At 34.3% G+C, this 20960-nt stretch overlaps 1 protein-coding gene across 4 annotated transcripts in view; it reads right to left on the reverse strand.

The window, feature by feature from the left end:
* Positions 1–20960, reverse strand: part of sema3fb (sema domain, immunoglobulin domain (Ig), short basic domain, secreted, (semaphorin) 3Fb) — a 135404-nt gene that overhangs the window by 10219 nt on the left and 104225 nt on the right. For all 4 annotated transcript variants that reach the window (XM_068224391.2, XM_068224390.2, XM_021479878.3 and 1 more), the window contains 6 exons: positions 16328–16442; positions 7847–7916; positions 7559–7703; positions 6479–6701; positions 3423–3511; positions 1928–1969 (listed from right to left, as the gene is read on the reverse strand). In XM_068224391.2, coding sequence (XP_068080492.2) covers positions 1928–1969; positions 3423–3511; positions 6479–6701; positions 7559–7703; positions 7847–7916; positions 16328–16442 — 684 coding nt within the window. The remainder of the gene's footprint in view (positions 1–1927; positions 1970–3422; positions 3512–6478; positions 6702–7558; positions 7704–7846; positions 7917–16327; positions 16443–20960) is intronic.

A 20960-nucleotide genomic window follows, 5' to 3' on the forward strand; every position in this document is an offset into this window, starting at 1 on the left:
GTGCATAAACTTGAACATGGGTGTTGCAAACAAAATTAAAAAAAAGATTGATGAAGGCAGAGCAGAAACAAGACACACCCTGATAGCCCCGCCCCCTACAGGATAAGATAACCCCGCCCTAAAGGAATTCCATGTCACCAGAGTGAAAAGAAAATGACATTTCAAGGGGAATGGAAGGTTATAATATGTTAGCCTCACAACAAAAACTGGATCAGCTGGTGTTTCTGAGTGGAGTTTGCATGTTCTCCCCATGTTTGTGTGAGTTTCCTCCGAGGGCTCTAGTTCAAAGACATGCCTACTGTTGATGAATTGAAAAGATGAATTGAATAGCTAAATTGACCTTAGTGTATGTGTGTGAATGCGAGAGTTTATGGGTGTTTTCCAGTGCTTGGTTGCAGCTGGAAGGGCATCATCTGTGTAAAACATATGCTGGATAAAATGGTGGTTTATTCCGCTGTAGCGACCGCTGATAAATAAAGAGACTAAGCCAAAAGGAAAATGAATGAATGAATGAATGAAGTGCAGTATAAAAATAAAGTAAATTTTGATCTCCTTACCACTTTAATGACATGAAAAGTTTTTCATTTTGCACAACTTTGCATGCATGTCTTAAAAATGCTCATTTAAATGCAGAATACATTGCCATTTTACATATCACATTGCCAATTTACATTTCAAAAGGAATATTGCAACTGATATGCTTCCATACGTTTGATCATAAAAGCCAAAATGATAAATTGTCTACTGTAAAAACCTATTGGAAAGACAGCAACCTTACTGTCTCTGAGCTGCAGGAGCAGGCAGGTCTGTGCAGGTTCTGAACTGCAAATTTAAGCCTGTCCTGATAATGGAGTGTTTTTCTTCAAGCGTTTAGACACTTGACATTTCTGCTTTTAGGATCAGCTGCTTTAAATCAGTTATTCTGGCAGAAACAGGGTTTAAATTACGGCCTAGCGCTGATGTCATACCACATCTGCCAACAATCCCGATTATGATGAAAGAATAAAACACAAATGAAGTTTAACATTTTAACTCCACGCATCTGTGAAATTGGTAAACCCGTATAAAAGCTGCCAGGGCTCAGTCTTAGACAGATAGCAGCTGCGGGTCTAGTTTAAAGGGGACCTATTATGCAAATATTACTTTTATAAGGCGTTTACACACAGTTGTGTGGCAACAAACTGTAAACATAGCCAGCCTCTTATGGTATAAATGTATTAATTAAATATTTTTATAATCACACTTCATAAAAAGTCTGCAGAAACACTTTGATTGACATTCTCCCGGTGCATGCGTCATCCGAGGGGGAAAGCTCTGGCCATTAGTGATCCCTCCTTCATTAGCATAAACAGCCCTGAGTGAGAAACAGCCTTTTTGAATCTGCTGCTCTGTTGATGCATAGGCATTTTTAGCTCCACCCTCTTTTCAAAAGAGGGCTGGGAGCACAATTTCATTTGAATTTAAAGTGACAGTCGCCTAAATGACAATAAGAATTAAAGCCTAAAAGGAGTCGTTTCAAAGAGTTATAAAACATTATTTGTTAAGTATTTTGATCTGAAACTTAACTCTCTAGGAACATTAGAGATGGTAACACTTTATTTTAATGGTCAACTTGAGTATTAGTAGACTGTCTGCTTAATATCTGTTGATACTACTTCTTAGACAAATTTAACTGATTATAAGAAATTTTGCAAGAACGTCAACACACTAACCCTAACAGTCTAAAATCTTAAAATCTAATGAGAATTAGTTGGCATGTAGATGCAATGTAACTTAAATTCAACAAACAGACCACAACAATAAATGGTTACCCTGGAGACATGTCACAAAAGGTCCCTTTAAATTGGTTTATTGTTTTTCTCTTGATAGTTTTACTCATATTAAAAGACATTAACAATAGCGAGTAATCTAGACAGCAAATTCTTACCCGTTTTGAAGAAATCTTCATTGTTGTGATAGAAGTAGGGACCTGAAAATAAAATATAAACTTTATGAAAATTAATACATAGAGATATATAAAATATAGACCACTTAAATTATCAGTTTCCCTGGATTCATTACGTGTGATTTGAGTTAAAATGTTAATATTAGTTGTTGTCTGATTTTATAAAGATCTACTAACATTTCTTCCAAATTTCATAAAATGTTAAACATTAATAATAAGTATTAAATATTAACATTAAAATATTGTCACTTAAAGCATTGTTTCCCCCAGAAGCTGTACAAAATACCAATATTATTATTATTATTATAAACTTTATTTTATCAGGAAAGACACATTAAGATTAAAAATCTCTTTTACAAGAATGTCCTAACCAAGATTAGGCAGAACACATCACATGGGTATAACAGACAACAAACAAAAAACAATTTACAGTTAACATGAATCACACCATCAAGCAAACTATTCAAAACATCTACTGGCCTGTGTTTCGATTTCTAAATCATTTACATTCTTTTTAAAAGCATGTAGTGAAATCAATTCTTTAAACTGCAACTCCATGCAAAAGTTGCTGCGTATTTAAAGCCATTTTTTCCCCATCTCAGTCCGCACTTTAGCAACAGACAGTAAATGCATATCTTGTAACTGAAAGCCATTGCTAAGGACAGGTTTTTTTTTACAAATAATAATAATAATTGGAGTAGACCCAGTACAGATTTGTAAACAAAGATAACCCAATGCTTGAGCCTACGAATGGACAAAGCAGACCAACCTAGCCTAGTATACAACACACAATGATAAGAGATTTAAAATTAGTTATAAATATTAGTGCACCATGGTAAACAGTATACAATGCATGCAGACTCTGAGACAAGGCATGCATATTGATAACATCACCTTAGTCCCATATCAACATAAATGTTGGATCAACCAGCTTCTTTTTAGCATCAAAAGAAAGGCAGTTGTCAATTCTTAAATATAAACTTAAATCACTTAAAAATTTTCACCAATTTCTGAATGTGAGAACTAAAAGCAAGTGTATCATCAATTAAAATTCCAAGATATTTGTACTGGGACACCAATTCAAACTCTGCACCATGAGTAATAGTAAGAGAACCTAGTTTTTGCTTAGTTTTCTTTCACTATTATACTGTATGAACCATTTATTAACCCTTTGGAACTTTGATTTGTGCTATCGTGGTAAACATTATGTATCTATAATTGAATATCAAAATGAAACAAAAAAATTAAAAAAATTAAAAAATATAAATCAAACTGATTATTTTTATTCTTACGCCGTATTTTGATCAAACAACTGGTGAGAATAAAATATAGATATCAATTAATCAAGTAAATTGCATTAATGAAAGATGCAAGACAAGACATTAGTAGCTATGAGTCTGCTGTTAAAGGGAGAGTTACCCCAAGAGCGATGCAATATTAAGAATTCAGAAAAAAAAAACAAGGGTGCAAATCTCACCTTAAAGACCTCCACTTCCTCCAGCACAAGCTCCTCTGTCTGCAGGTCATCACTGGGTAGGACGATCACCTTCTGCACTGTTCCTTTGTCTATATATCAAAGTCACTCTGTCAGTCATAACATTCAAAAACACAACCAACATTTATGAAACAGACTCTTTCCATGTCACTGACACAGAAGACAGGATAGGTGTGGTATGTCATGTGTTAGGTAAGTGTTTTATCTTACAATATTTTCTTAATATTAACATCATTATTATTATTATTATTATTCATTTTCTTGTTGGCTTAGTCCCTTTATTAATCCGGGGTCGCCACAGTGGAATGAATCGCCAACTTATCCAGCAAGTTTTTTACGTAGCGGATGCCCTTCCAGCCACAACCCATCTCTGGAAAACATCCACACACACATTCATACACTACGAACAATTTAGCCTACCCAATTGATTGTCATTACTGTTTATACATTCCGGTTGTTTACATTTTTGTCCATGCTTTGCACACTTTGCTAAAATAAAATAAAATAAAAATATTTATATATATTTTTTAAATAAATCATAAAATAATATAATAAAATACAAAAAAACAATAAAAACAAAATAAAGTAAAATAAAAAATACAATAAAATAATAAATGAAATAAATTATAAAATAACATAAATAAAAAATAAATAAAAATTAAATAAATACAAAATTAAATACAATAAAAATAAAATAAAATACACTATAAAATAACAAAAAATACAATATATTTTTTATAATTTTATTTTAATTAATACAATAAAAATACAATAAAATAAAAATAAAATAAATTATAAAATAAAATAAAAAATTCAATAAAATAAAAATGAAATAAACTATCAAATAAAATCAACTATAAAATAAAATAAGGTTCTTTTCAACTGCAGTTCCAAGTTACGACAAAGAATGGTCATCCTTGACCCTAAAATATTTTAAGTATTATGTCATCTTACAGTCTGTTTCATATATATCAAGCCTTTTGTGTTTACATCTTACAAAACGTCTCGATGATTATCTTTCACTGACTCCTGAAACCCTTGAGTTACTCTTCCTTTCCATCACATCTACTGTACCATGCAGACCTTCACCTTCTGCATTGAGCATCATTTCCTTTTAAAATCCCTCTTTTGTTTTCTCTGTGTTTGACGGCAGACACATCTTTCAGCTCCGTCTCTGCTGGTATTTCAGACATTTTTTTTGCCCTACCCAAAACTCTTGTTTGATTTAAGCGAGCCCATTGCATTCCTCTGTACACGCCGCTGGAGATTTAATGCAAGCGGAGCAATACATCTGACCCAAGCTTTAAATGTTCCTGTAAGTGCTTGTAGAAGCAATGGGGCAAGAAGAGTTGATTTAAAAACCCATTAGACTTTTAGATGCACAAAAGCAACATAAAAGGAAAAAGCTACAGCACCCACAGAATGATGTCAGTCAGGTTACAAGACTGTAAAGATCGTTTAGTGTAGGATGATGGATCTTCAGACAGTGACCGTCTGGCCTTAAGGTGCTGCATTCACAGATTTTATATCAAAAACAGAGAGATAGAAACACAAAAGCCTTTTTGGGATGTTTGACATCCATCTAAGTGGAGTCAGATGCTTTTCAGCTTCTCTGATGAATGTTGAGATAGAGTTCATTCATCCTGCTGCAGTTTCAGAAGAGTCTCAGAGGATCAGTGGGGAGGGAGAAACTAATATATATGACTTTTACAGAGTTAGAATCTTAAAATATAAGATGACAAAAAAGATATACAAAAATAATAAATAATTAATAAAAACAATAATGTTAATAATATTAATTTCATATAATTTTAAGCCCCTAAAATCATGTCTGCATTAATTATTAAAATAGGTCACAAGTTAGGGTGTTCAATTTTCTGAACTAAGCTAAAACAATTATTCCAAAATTAAAAACATAAATAATATTAATAATAATAATAATAATAATAATAATATTGTTGTTGTTGTTGTTGTTGTTGTTGTTTCTTGTCATTTTAAGATCATAAAAATCAAGTCTGAAATAATTATGAAATATGTCATAGGTTAGGTTAGGGTGTTACATTTTCTAAACTAAGCTAAAATAATTTCTTCAAAATAATAATAATAATAACAATAATAATAGTTTCTTGTCATTTTAATATTTTAAAATCATCTCTGCATAATTATGAAAATATAATTATTAGGGTGTTAGATTTTCTAAACTAAGCTAAATAATTACTTTAAAATAATAATAATAATAATAATAATGTCTTGTCATTTTAAGATTTAAAAATAATCTCTGCATAATTCTGAAAATGTCATAGGTTAGGGTGTTAAATTTTCTAAACTAAGCTAAAATAATTTCTTCAAAATAATAATAATAATAACAATAATAATAGTTTCTTGTCATTTTAATATTTTAAAATCATCTCTGCATAATTATGAAAATATAATTATTAGGGTGTTAGATTTTCTAAACTAAGCTAAATAATTACTTTAAAATAATAATAATAATAATAATAATGTCTTGTCATTTTAAGATTTAAAAATAATCTCTGCATAATTCTGAAAATGTCATAGGTTAGGGTGTTAAATTTTCTAAACTAAGATAAAATAATTTTTTTCAAAATCAAAAACAAATAATAATAATAATATTTTGAATAAAAACAACCACAACAACAACAACAATAATAATAATAATAATAATAATAATAATAATAATAATAATAATAATAATAATAATAATTTTAAAACCTTTAAAATCATGTCTGCATTAATAATGAAATGAGGTCATCGGTTAGTTTGTTAAATAAATTATATTAAATTATGTTAATTAGCACAGTAACTCTGACAGATCAAAATTGTAAAATAACAAATATTTTATAACTAAATTAAATAAATATGAAAATAAAATAAAACAAAAAATGTGAGAAACAAAAAACAAGTGAAAGCTCCCTGCGCTGTAATATGAATAACTTGAAAATATTTGATTGTGTATATTAGTCTGTATTGTATTTATAGTTAATGTAAATGCATGAAAAAAAAATCATGAAACTCACCTGTTCCCAGGAAGAGCACCTCATAGTTTCCGTCGGCCGCTGTGACCTGATCCACAGTGATGGTTGTGAACTCATAGTCCACGTTGGTCCTGACCACCAGAGGGCGCTTGTGCACTGGATACACGGAGTTATACATGGTGGGATGATTCCGCATGAAGTTGATGACCTCGTCTGGGTAGTCCTTAGTGGACTTCATGTTCGGGGTGAAAGTCCCACCAGGACACTGAAAAACAAACAAGCAAACAAACCCATTGTAAAAAAAAAAAAAAAAAAAAAAAAAAAAAAAAAAAAAATCCATTGTATTGAAATGCTGAAGATTAACTTTATACTAAATGATTAACAGTTTCAATCGGTGCTTCAGCTTGTTTAAAGTTTGACTATTAAAGGGACAGATAAAAAGTACCAACATCACCAACAGCACAAAAGAATATATTTTAAAGAATGTTGAAAAGTGGTTACTACTGACATCCATAGTAGGAATTAACTTACAGTGGAAGTCAATGGCTACTAACATTCTTTAAAGTATCTTTTTTTTTGCATTCACAAACAACACAAACGAAGATATTTTGAAGAATGTTGGAAACTGGTTACCATTGACATTTGTAGTAAGAATTAAATATTTGGAGGTTAATGGCTTCAAACATTCTTCAAAATATCTTCTCTTGTGTTCACCAACAACACAAAAAATGATATTTTGAAGAATGTTGTAAACTGGTTAACGTTGACATCCATGGTAGGAATTAAATATACTATGGAATTAATGGCTCCTAACATTCTTCAAAATATCTTCATTTGTTTTCATCGACAACACAAAAGAAGATATTTTGAAGAATGTTGGAAACGGGTTACCATTGGCATCTGTAATAGGAAATGAAATATACCATGGAAGTCTAACATTCTTCAAAATATCTACTTCTGTGTTCAACAGATGAAAGAAACTGATCTGAACTGAAATGATGACAGTTTAATTTTTTGGGGTGAACTATTAACCTTCAGCAGCAGGTCTAGATTAATGTTACTCACTAGTTTGCCAATAATCCGTCTTAATATCAGTATTCTGGTACATAAGGCAGAACTTACTGTTCCCGGACGGGGGTAGGGGATTTTCCCAGTGTAGGCCACCCACTGGTAATTGGGACCTTCTTTGTGGGCAAAAGGTCCATTGAACACCATCCGAATGTCCGCCATGGAGTAGACGCAGACCGCCGAGCCCTTGAATACAGAGCTGGAGGGGAAAATATGAGCGTTTTTGTTAGAAAGTTCATATGTGGAACTAAGTGCTGCTAGAGGTGGAAAGAGAAAAAAGCAGATGCAAACACCTTCCAGAGTTAGTTACAGTTTCCAGATGGAGGAAAAGCTGAGACTCACCCGGACACAGAGAAGACCCCGTAGATGACTGGGTTTTTAGTGTCCTGCGTGGGCTGTATGTACACATCTCCTAAAAGACACAAACATTGCAGAGTGAAGGAGCTGGACGAGAAACACTGCTAATATTTGCAGTGCATAAATCAAACGCATTTACTGAATGTTGAAACAAACTTCCTGTGACTCAGAGTTTCTCGCTGCATTTCACTCAACATCTCTGAAGAAACATGAGATTTGGTTCTCGTTTTAGCATCTCTTCAATCAGAATTGATTGCATTACAGTATATCCATTATTAAACACAGATGAGTCAAGGATGAGACATAATTTTGTTTTTTTAGCATCAATTTAATATAGCAAATGTGAGTTTATGTTTCATGAAGATAAAGAAAGATGTAAAATTGCAATAAATTAATAATAAATTAATTGCGACATTAATAAGGAGAATTATAAGAAATAAGGAGAGCCTGACAGCAGTATAAGGACAAAGAAGATAGACTCCAGAGTGGGAGAGGAGCAGAGCAGGAAAAGTACAGAGCAAGAAAAGAGCCAGAACAAGTTTTTGCTGTGCATTACCACTTATTTTCTATCTTTCTTGACCATGTGACCAAAGCCCAAGTACTAAGACATACAAACTGACCAATTAACATGTGACCACTTTGTAACCCCCCCCCCCCCAACCCCTGATCTGTGTTTGGAATCTGTATAGACCTTCTTGGTAAAAAGGACAGGTTTTGTCGTATGAACAAAATGCATGATAATTTGCCCTCCTACAATAGTAAATAATACATTTAACAAGATAAATTTTTTATCTAAGGGATTTGTTTTAGCATTATTATTGATTTTAGTATTTAGTATAATTTTAAGCTTTTATTTTTCCCCCCATTTAGGTGTTCATTTTAAATTGAAGTTGTTTTAACTCAAATTTGAAGTAAAAATGGGTAAACCCAACCGCTGGGTTTAAAAATATATATATTATTAAAATAAAATTTTAGTCCAGGGTTGGGTTTGCCTATATTTTACCATAAGTTTTGATTTTGTTATTTTGATTAGTTGTTCAATATTCTTATGTAGCTTTATTATTACAATTATTATTATTGTTGCTTTTTTTAGTAGGAATAGTACAGTAGTGCATAAAAATAACAACAAAATATCGGATGGCGGAGGGAAGTCGCGAAAGAAAGTGAAAGTGAACAGCGGATGGGGAAGAGGGTGGTTGAGGAGGGGGATCGGTAAAATGAGGTGCCGGATCAGATTTCAGAGGTGCCAGATCTGGATCTGGAGTGTTCAGGCACAAATTGAGCCCTGGATTTACCCCAATGTCATAAAATGTTGCATTTTGGGTAAAAATAGAAATCGTGTTGACGTCAGACCCCAGCGTCAGGCCGATGTCAATATCCAACGGCGGATAAATGCTGTATTTTGTTTATTTTCCGACGCAACCTAAAAACAATCAAATATCATTGTCTAATGATGTTACAGCTTGACATTATGTGGACATTACCACTATGTCGTCTATTAGACATTGGATTTTGGTTGCCATACCTGACAAATAAATGTCAGTATTTGGAGGTATTGTCAGGTAACAGGCAGATGGTCGGTACAGGTAGAAAACAGGGTAAATAATAAAACAAGGCAAAGGTCAAAATGCGTAGAAACTATACCAGTGAAGGCTTTGTAATGTTACAGGGTGTTAACCAAACAAGACTGAGCAATGAGAGTCTCAAAGTGAGCCGTATGAGGCTTGGAACAGGTGTGTGTGTGTGGTGCATGACAGGACTTGTAGTCCATATTGAGGCAGGATTGTAATCCGTGTGAATGTGAATATTCTTCAGCAATCTATGAGGGTTAGACTGCAGGTGATCGTGACACGTATTATGACGTTGTGTGCCTGCTTTGTGTAAGCAGAGTAGGTTTTCATCTAATACTGATATTCTATTGTACTTTAAGTTTTACAGCATAATTATTTGAAATATTTTAGCGTTTTGACTAACTATAACACACTATCTATGGATATCTAATAATCTAATAATCCAAATTAGATATAAGATATCTAATATGGATATCTAATAATAATAAGTATGGATCATCGCCTTGTTTACCTCATTTATAAAGAAAAGACACTGTGTAAAAACTCCTCTGAAATCTGCTGAGCTGGCATCCATAAACACTTGCGTGTGCATATGCTTGTGTGTATAGAAGAGCAAGTGTGTACGTGTGTGTGTGTGTGTGTGTAAGGATGACTGAATTGCTCCTCAGGGAAACTCGCAGGATAATATGGATGAGGACAGCAAAGCATATGGTTCCTATTGCCTCACACACACACAGGGGCACAAACCAGCAACCTTCTTGTTGTGAGGTGATAGTGCGAACCACTAAGCCACCATGCCACCTTAGTTGATCAATTATTAACTTATAACTCATTCACAGAGTTATAAACCTACAAGCTATTCCATGTTAGATGTAATATAGCAATAACCATTATCCCCCACAAACAGAGGTGCTCATTTCAGAAATGCAGGTTCGGATTCAGCTTGCAACTTGTTCCAATCACATATTTTTCTTGTGTTTTCAACTAATATCATCTTAAACACCCTCTCTCCCTCTCTCTCTCTCTCTTTCTCTCTCTCTCTTTCTCTCTCTCTATCTCTCTTTCCCTCTCTCTCTTTCTCTCTCTCTATCTCTCTTTCCCTCTCTCTCTCCCTCTCTCTCACATCAATGCCTTTTGGCAACCCGAGGCAAATTTTCCCCATTCCTCTTTCACAACAGGAGAGATGCAGCTAATGGAGTGTATCTGAGGATCCTCAACAATGATGAACACACATACTTTTAATCTGACACATCTTTACAGCATTCTCTAACAAACATTTGTCCATCTGGGACGAATCTGCCAAATCCTTAATGTCTTCCAACTGTTCAAATTCACGAAAGCTTTTAAATGCAAAGGCAGAGTCACATGAGCACGGCAGCTGTATAGAATCAATATAAAGACTTACAGTGTCATACTCAATAATACACAACAGAAAAAGCACACAGAACAGTTGTTTCAGAACAAATATAAAAGACACGAAACCCTAGACTTCAAATTCCAATGATATGCAATATAAATTACAGACTGGATTGCAAACACTATGATTAATATTATATTTCTAGAGCAATGTGACCTTTAAGAGTCAGAGAAAATCAATTATGATGAAGACTTATTATATAATAGATTAATGTGCAACGATCCATACAGTTATTTTGAACTTTTAATTGATCAATGAAACAAAATTTATAGTACATAATCAAAAAACAAAAAATAAATGCATCAACGCTTGCAAAAGGACATTTGTTTTCTGGTGAAAATAATAAAAAAAGTAATTGAATAGATTTTAAGGATTCAGAAATTTAATAGATTTTTGGGATCATGTGACATTGTAGACTGGATTATTAATGCTGAAAATGTACCTTTGCATTGGAGAAATAAATTACATTTAAAAATATATTTACAAAAAAATGGATAATTATTTTAATTGGTTTTTTTGTATTTTTAAAAATGGTTTTGCAATACTGTTTCACAATAAGCAATTTTGATTATATCTAAATACTCTTCGGCCACTTTATTAGGTACAGTTGTCCACCACCTAGTTAACACAAATTTGTAATCAGCTAATCACATGGCAGCAACTTAATGCATTTAGGCATGTAGACGTGTCAAGATGATCTGCTATCAAACCAAGCATCAGAATGGAGAAGAAACTTGATTTAAGTGACTTTGAATGTGGCGTGGTTGTTGGTGCCAGACGGGCTGGTCTGAGTATTTCAGAAACTGCTGATCTACTGGGATTTTCATGCACAACCATCTCTAGGGTTTACAGAGAATGATCCGAAAAAGAAAAAATATCCAGTGAGCAGCAGTTCTGTGGGTGCAAATGCCTTGTTGATGTCAGAGGAGAATGGCCAGACTGGTTCCAGCTAATAGAAAGGCAAGGGTTACTCAATATAACCCCTCGTTACAACTAAGGTATGCAGAAGAGCATCTCTGAACACATAACACGTCCAACCTTGAGGCAGATGGGCTACAGCAGCAGAAGACCACACCGGGTGCCACTTCTGTCAGCTAAGAACAGAAAACTGAGGCTACAATTAGCACAGGCTCACCAAAATCGGACAATAGAAGATTGGAAAAACGTTGCTTGGTCTGATCAGTCTTGATTTCTGTTGCGACATTCGGATGGTAGGGTCAGAATTTGGCGTCAATAACTTGAAAGCATGGATCCATCCTGTCTTGTATCAACGGTTCAGGCTAGTAATGGTGGTGTAATGGCATGGGGGATATTTTCTGGACACACTTTGGGCCCATTCATAAAAATTGAGCATTTGTGTCAACGCCACAGCCTACCTGAGTATTGTTACTGACCTTCTGATGGCTACTTCTAGCAGGATAACGTGCCATGTCAAAGCACGAATCATCTCAGACTGGTTTCTTGAACATGACAATGAGTTTACTGTACTCAAATGGCCTCCACAGTCACCAGATCTCAATCCTACAAAGCACCCTTGGGAAGTGGTGGAACGGGAGATTCGCATCATGGATGTGCAGCGACAAATCTGTTGCAACTGTGTGATGCTATCATGTCAATATGGAGCAAAATCTCTGAGGAATATTTCCCGTACCTTGTTGAATCTCTGCCATGAAGGATCAAGGCTGTTCTGAAGGCAAATGGGGGTCCAACCCTTTAATACTAAGGTGTACCTAATAAAACGGCTGGTGAGTGTATGAAAAAAATCATAATAAACTCAACCTATATATATATATATATATATATATATATATATATATATATATATATATATATATATATATATATATATATATATTACTTTTATACATATAATTTATATTTATAAAATTTTACCACATCTCTTGCTCTGTACTCCAAGTAAAGCTTTATCCTGTTCATAAGTACACCAACACAACTCACAACAAAATACAGCTTTACTGCCCTATTAAAATACCTGGACATCCTTCCAACACACAAACACACACAAACACAAACAAACACACACAAACACACACAAACACACACACACACACACACACACACACACACACACACACACACACACACACACACACACACACACACACACACACACACACACACACACACACACACACACACACACACACACACACACACACACACACACACACCTCCATGAGCCTGTGTAAACATCCTCCCCACTAATAAAGAGCCAAACATGTTTATAAGTGTCGGGAGCCCAGATCTGCTGCTCTAATATAAGCAATAGCTATAAATTCCAGCATGATCATAACCTGGCCATCACTGGGGCCAATTAGACTATAAGTGCAAAAGCGAGACCCTTAGTGGTCCCAGCATTCCTAGTGTTCCACCTGATCCGTCCACAGGGCATGTCCTTCTCTCTGGACGTCATTCGAACTCCCTTTAAGTCTCCCTCCGCAGCTCATGGCACATCTCCCACACCTTCAGCCTTTTCAAAAGAGCCTTTTGTTCAGAGAAACAGTGTGGATTTCTGTAATACGGCTTCGAATAAGCCATTATCCATCTCGGCGTATGACCAAAGGGGGGAATGCAGTGCCATATGGCAGGGAGAGGGTGAGGTACGTCACCTGGCCCGGTGTAAATGCAGAGCTGGAGGCCCACATTAGGGGATCCAGGATGTTGTGGGTGGACGGAGGGATTTTGCATGTGGTTTTTGTAGTAGGGTGTGGGCGACATTGGACAGGGCCACTGAAACTTGACTAACCGGGAGAGGATCTTTCTCATTCAAACACTGCTAAAGTGATCCCTAACTGGCCTGCAGCCAAAGCAAACTTCTTTAAGGGTGCTCTCACACCTGTAGATAGATTGTTTTGTTCTGAAACAATGTTATAATGTTCCTTTTTTCTTGGTGAAGTTGGCTTTCAAACATCAAAGTCCCTAAATGGACCCAACTATCCACATGAGTGTAAACTCTCCTCTGTAAACATCTCCTCGGTTTATTTTCCGGCACTCGATGCTGTCAAATGTCATTATTTTATTTATGACAATGAGAAAGTCAATTTTAGGCATTTAAATTGAGGGATTATGAACAAAAAGGTGCACTTCAGTTTGTTGACAGAATGTTGACACCCACAGACATCAGCACCAAAGAGATAACTTTTGCTTTCATTCACACTTTCATTATTAATTTCTACATTTATTTATGGCAAGAATTAACAGATAAAGCAGATGAATGTTTTGTCTTGTTTTCCAACAAAAAATAAATAAATAAAAAATACAATAAGACAAAAATATGGGGAAAAAATACCAAACGGTATTTTGCAAAATTTTCTTAACGGGTAAAAAGCACTCATTTGCCTGCCATTAATAAGTTAAGTTTGAATTATGGATGAATATTTGGCTTTGATTAAATAATAATAATAATAATAATAATAATAATAATAATAATAATAATAATACTAATAATAATAATAATAATAATAATAATAATAATTATTATTATTATTATTATTATAAAAATTATGACTAAAATTAATAATATTAATAATAATAATAGTAAAATAATAATAAACAATAACAATAATAATTTGTAATAACAATAATAATAATAATAAAATAGTAAAAAAATAGTAATAATGATACAAATAATAATAAAATTAAATAAATTAATAATAATGATGATTATTATTATTTGATAATGATAATTTTTCAGTTAGACAGCAAATGTACAATTATCTGTATCTATTTGAAGAGTTCAGATGCAAAAATCTCTAAATGCCACCTGAAATTTCCTTCTAAAATGAGCGTTGTGTTTACATTAGCTTTGTTGTGTTTTGTTAAACAAAATTACTGAACATGCACACAAGAGCCAGGGAAAAATGGTAACTTTAGAAGAAAATTTCAGATGGCATTTAGAGGTTTTTGCCCACTTATATAACCATCATATGCAGTCATATAGCCTGGTGCATTAGTTTGAGTAATTTTGCACAACAACTGAAGAGCTTCAGAGTTTGTTGAAACTGAGCTGAAACAACCTCACTTATGCCGAGTTCAGACTGCATGATTTTCAAAGTAGTCGTGTCACAGATGTTTTCACACTGCTTGACTATCTGGGCTAGCGTTTCATCGCTGCTTTGTTTAAACTGCAAGATGGATCGGTGACAAGGACTTTCACATTGCATGACTTTACTATAGGAAGAATCGCCGACAAGTTTGTCCAAACTACGTCTCACAGCCAAAAACACGTAGTATATCTTTTGTTATTAACTACATAATGAGAAAGAAGCCTTTAATGGGGTAGAAAATGTACATATTTGCTCACCTGGGTTTAAAGGGAATTAGCCATTTCTCCTCAACGTTGATAATAAACTAATTTCTTTCTGTATGAAACGTCAAACAGACACAGTTGCTTCTGAGTCCTGTCAAACCTCCACTTGTTTTTCCTCCATTTCGTGGGTCCAAATAAATCGAAAATCAGCGCTTTTAACTTCTCCCCCAGCCTTCCGCTGGCCTGCAGCAGGTATACACACACGCACACACAAGTGAATGCCGCTCTCTCATTAGCTGTAGGCGATCGCTGATGTTATTTTCAGTCAAAACTCAATTCACACGTGATGATTTAAATCGCCGACAGCTCCAGATATTTAGCATGCCAAATATCTCACAGGCATCGGCGACTCATCGGCGATTCTCTCAGATCGCGTCTTTGATCGTTCATACTGTGTGTTTGTCACTCACGATTTGCCTGTGATTTCAGGCATTTGTCAGCGATTTCTCAAAACCTGTCGGCGAGCCAAAATCGGGGCTAAAATCACGCAGTCTGAACTAGGCATTAGGTAATCTCGAGCCAATAGTTTTGTTCAAGTCAAAAAAAAATTCCAGCCCTCCTGTAAATTTTTCTTATATTTAACAGAAAAAGGAAATTTTCACAGTATTTCCTATAACATTTTTTCTTCTAGAAAAAGTCTTATTTGTTTCATTTCGGCTAGAATATAAGCAGTTTTTAATTAAAAAAAAAATTTAAGATCAATATTATAAGCCTCCTAATAATATTTTTTTAATCGATTGTCTACTGAAAAAAACATCGCTATACAATGATTTGCCTAATTACCTAATTAGCCCAGTTAAGCTTTTAAATTTCGCTTTCAGCTAAACACTAGTATCTTATAAACATCAAGTAAAATATTATATACTGTCATTATGGCAAAGATAAAAGAAATCGGTTATTAGAAATAAGTTATTAACTGTATTATGTTTATAAATGTGTTGAAAATTTTTTTCCATTAAACATAATTTGTAGAAATAAGAATATATAATACAGGGGGGCTAATAAATCAGGAGGGCTAATATTTCTGACTTCAACTGTATGCATAAAAGAACCGAGCTACGGGAGAAATAAGCCAGTTTCAAAAAAAGCACTCTAAGAATCCAGATGAGGCCTTTTTTAATCTGTTGGAGATGGAAACAGACACTTACTGAGCTCATCGAAGTGCGTTTCAATCCCGTCAGCTCCTGGGACCGAGCAGATGAGACGGGCTTTCAGGAAGGTGCTCCACTTGTTGACCAAGCAGCAGTGACCGCCGTCATCGTTCTGTAAACACACAGCCGTCGTTTTGAGTCAAAATCAAAGAGAGGTGAAATAGCTGTGCTGAATTTATATCAAGCCCCTCCACAGAGGAACAAACAGCCGGGAAAAGTTAGCTGTGAGAAGACATGATTGCAAATAGTGTCTCGTTTGATTCACAAAACACACCCGATCTGGTTTGATAGCCAGCCAAATTTTGGAAAGAGGTGCTTGAGGAATCCTGATTTATTATTGGACTTAGGTCAGGAGCTGTTCGTTTTGAAGGTACTGTTAAAGGGATAGTTCACCCAAAAATGCCCTTATTATTTATTCAACACTAGGTCATTCCAAAACAATTTACCGTCATTACGGGTAACTTGGATCAAATTTTCAATACAAGTGTAATGCAGTAAATTAAAATAAGACACAAAACCACCATAAAAACCTTGATATAGTGGTCTGTAAACTACTGTAGCTGTTAACTGCTAATATCTGTAAACTTTTTTGAGATTTCGGTGCAGATTTTGGTAAAATTAAATCTGCGGATTCATGCGGAGTATAGGAGTTAAGATAAAAAAAAAAATAACATTCTTAACTTTTTTTTAATGGTTACAATGCAAATCCATGCAGAACCAATTGGTTGGCAAACAAAACCACAGTAGGTCTTTCATACATCCACTAAGAGATGGAACATATTACTGATTCATTGGTAAGTATAAAATATTACCTTTTTTCCATAATATTACCCAAATTGTATTGTGCATAAATCATCTAAACATTCATTCAATCATTTCCTTTTCAGCTTCAGTCCCTTTATCAATCAGTGGTCGCCACAGCAGAATGAACCACCAACTTATCCAGCACGTTTTAAACAGGGAATGCCCTTCCAGCTGCAACCCATTACTGGGAAACATTCATACACTTTCATTCACACACATAAACTGTGGACAATTTAGCTTACCCAATTCATCTATAGTGCATGCATGTCTTTGTATTTGTGGGGAAAACCAGAGCACCCGGAGGAAACCCAATGCCAATACGGAACATGCAAACTCCACACAGAAATGCCAACTGACCCATCTAAACATTAGTATATTATTCGTTAATAATGTTTAAAATCTAAACATAAAAAAAAATTATATATATATATATATATATATATATATATATATATATATATATATTTTTTTTTTTCTATTATTGTTATTTTTTTTATACCCTCCTTTTTTGTTTTCCTTACTATGTGTTAAAGTTTCACAAATTAATAAAGAAGATTTTACCCAATTTTGATGTCATCTACTATTTTATTTTTTAATGCTGCTTTTTAGTTATTTTTTTGAGTTGAAAATATAAAAACCATACCTACATTTTGAACATCATACAGGGGATGTGTCTATGTTTCTTATAATGATACCTCAAAATAATACCCTTTACAGTCATTTCAGAGTTTTTTCAATTCTCACTCTGATTTAACTTGTACGAATATCCTGCAGAAAAAAGCCAAGCGTACAGACTGAGAATAAATAATCATTAAAAGAACTTTTTGTGGTCACACTTTATTTTGATGGTCTGTTTGTTGAATTAAACTTACATTGCATTTAATTCTCATTCGATTATAAGTAGACTCTTAGGTTGGGATTCGGTTAGTGTAAGTTGACATGTACTTGCAAGGTTTCTTAGAGTCAGTTAAATGTCTGTTGAAGGAGAAGTATCAACAGATATTAAGCAGATAGTCTACTAATACTCAAATAGACCATCAAAATAAAATCTTACCAAACATTTAAAAAAAAGAATATTTTTGTAACCTTATTAATTCCACTTAATATTGTCAATAATTATTTTTTTTTGCTTTGATCCTCCTATGAATATAAATGCATTTAATTTATTATATGTAAATGTTCCAGCAGTAAAATTGTTTAATAAATCTTCTCATATTACCTGGTATGTAATCTATAAATGCAATCAGTTTTATTAATTACTCAATGATCCATTCTACATGATTGGTTCTTTTTTTCCATTTGAATAAATTAAGACAGTGTGCTGCTGTCTCAGATTTGCACTACCATTTAATTCGTAAATAACAAATACTTTCATAATCAAAAAAATAAATAAATAATTAATTAAAACTTTGTTGAACTATCTATTGAACAGATTCTGCAAGTTGACTTTTCAACAAAACTCTATGAATGATTATTCCTGGGGCTCTCTGCATGTCATCTTTGATTGCATGATCTCTTGTTGTTATTAATAGCCGCTCCAGATCTCAGTGTGAGGGTGGATGGTGACCAGATGGGTGCAGATGTGAGAAACAGAATGGCTGGTCCTCTGGAGGGTGATCTATAAAGCCCAGAGCGCAGGGGTGTGTTTGCATGAGAGGTCAACACATGACCCCGACTCATAAACAAAGACCTGGGGGGGCTGCACGACAGAGACCACGCACTCTTGTAAACATGCATGTAAACACAAAACAGAAAGCGGATAAACACACAAACTCACCACCCACACGCACACGCGCACACACACACAGACACTCACGCACACACACACACATACTCATGCAATGTCATATACCACTATGTGGTCCCACATATGAAACCTCTCAGTGGACACATGCAAGTTTCAAAAGTCAATCACAAAAGACATGCACAAAAAGTTGTGCATTCATTCATTCATTCATTCATTCATTCATTTTCCTTCATCTTAGTCTCTTATTTATTAGGGGTCGCCAAAGCAAAATGAACCATCAACTGTTCCAGCATATGTTTTACACAGCGGATGCCCTTCCAGCCACAACCCATTACCGCAAACACCCATACAATCTCTCACTCGCATATACACTCGTACACTTCAGGCAATTTAGTTATTCCAATTCACCTATAGAGCATGTCTTTGGATTGTGGGGGAAACCGGAGCAACCAGAGGAAACCCATGTGAACACGGGGAGAACATGCAAACTCCACACAGAAATGCCGACTGACTCATCTGAGACTCTAACCAGCAATCTTCTTGTTGTGAGGCGACAGTGCTAACCTCTGAGCCACCTTTTCAAAACCTTATAAGTTTTTATTAACTTTGTGTAAAAGTAATGATTTAATTTAATTTAGCAAGAGTGCTACATAAAACTGATAAAAATGTAAAAGTAAAGACACTTAAAATGTTAGAAAATAAACTTTTTCTAAAACATTGAGTGCTTTTGAACTTTAAATTATCAAAGAATGTTAACTTTGGGAAAAAAAAGATATATATATATATACAATTGAACACGGTTTACACTAAATTAAACAGAATAATTTCAGATGAGATGTTAAACCAAGGTCCTGACTCTGTGGTCGTTAAAAACCCACATTGTCCTTCGAAAAAGAGTAGGGGTTTGACCCCGCCATCCAGGCCAAATTTGCCTACTAGACTCTGTCCATCATGGCCTCCATATCATAATTTTATAAATATCAGTTTTCTATAAAAAATTCTAAGAATAAAAAGACATAATCAGCAATAAATAACGCATAAGAATTTATTATTTTTTTTAAGTTAACGCACGTTAGGTCAGTTTTTGTTTTGAAGGATTCACATTTAAAAATGTTTCCTCTAAAGTCTTTCCAAACAAAAATTCTTGCTTGGTGACATTAAAAACAGGTCATTGCAAAAGTATACTGTATGTTTTAACAGTTTGGTTTCAGTAGCAAATTGACACACTGAAGTATTGAATTAATGATGTAATGATGTTAAAAAAATGTAGATTTGTATCACTACAACATTTTAAAATATATAAACATAGTAAAGAGTTATTTTAAATTGTGAAAATATTTTGACAATTTTAGTAATGTACTAATGTAAACAAAGCAAATGACAGTTTATGAATGGATCGTTAAATATTGGACTTAAATCGACTGCTATTATTTGCAATACCACCACAAGTGCACCTTTGTGTTATGTGGCTAAACTTTATCATATCTTAAAAAAATAGGAAAATAGTTTGCACTGATCTTAAATAATAATAATAATAAAAACAACAACAAAAACAACAAGCTACTCATTCATTCATTCATTCATTCATTTTCTTGTCGACTTAGTCCCTTTATTATTTCGGGGTCGCCACAGCGGAATGAACCGCCAACTTATCCAGCACATTTTTACGCAGCGGATGCCCTTCCAGTTGCAACCCATCTCTGGGAAACATCCACACACACTCATTCACACATATACACTCATACACTATGGACAATTTAGCCTACCCAAATCACCTGTACCGCATGTCTTTGGACTGTGGGGGAAACCGGAGCACCCGGAGGACATGCAAACTCCACACAGAAACCAACGACCCAGCGACCTTCTTGCTGTGAGGCAACAGCACTACCTACTGCGTTGCCCCACAACAAGCTACTATAAAAATAAATTTAACCGGCTTAAAAGGAGTCACAAAGAGATGCAAATGTGTGCCCGTTTTGCAAATTTCACTGTTTTTCATCAAATACAGGTCGTCTCAAAAGATCATTTCCTAAAATAGCCCATCACAGGTTACAGTATGTCAGAATTCAATCAATATCC

This window comes from Danio rerio, chromosome 11 (genome assembly GCF_049306965.1).
Source record: "Danio rerio strain Tuebingen ecotype United States chromosome 11, GRCz12tu, whole genome shotgun sequence".
NCBI lineage: Eukaryota > Metazoa > Chordata > Actinopteri > Cypriniformes > Danionidae > Danio > Danio rerio.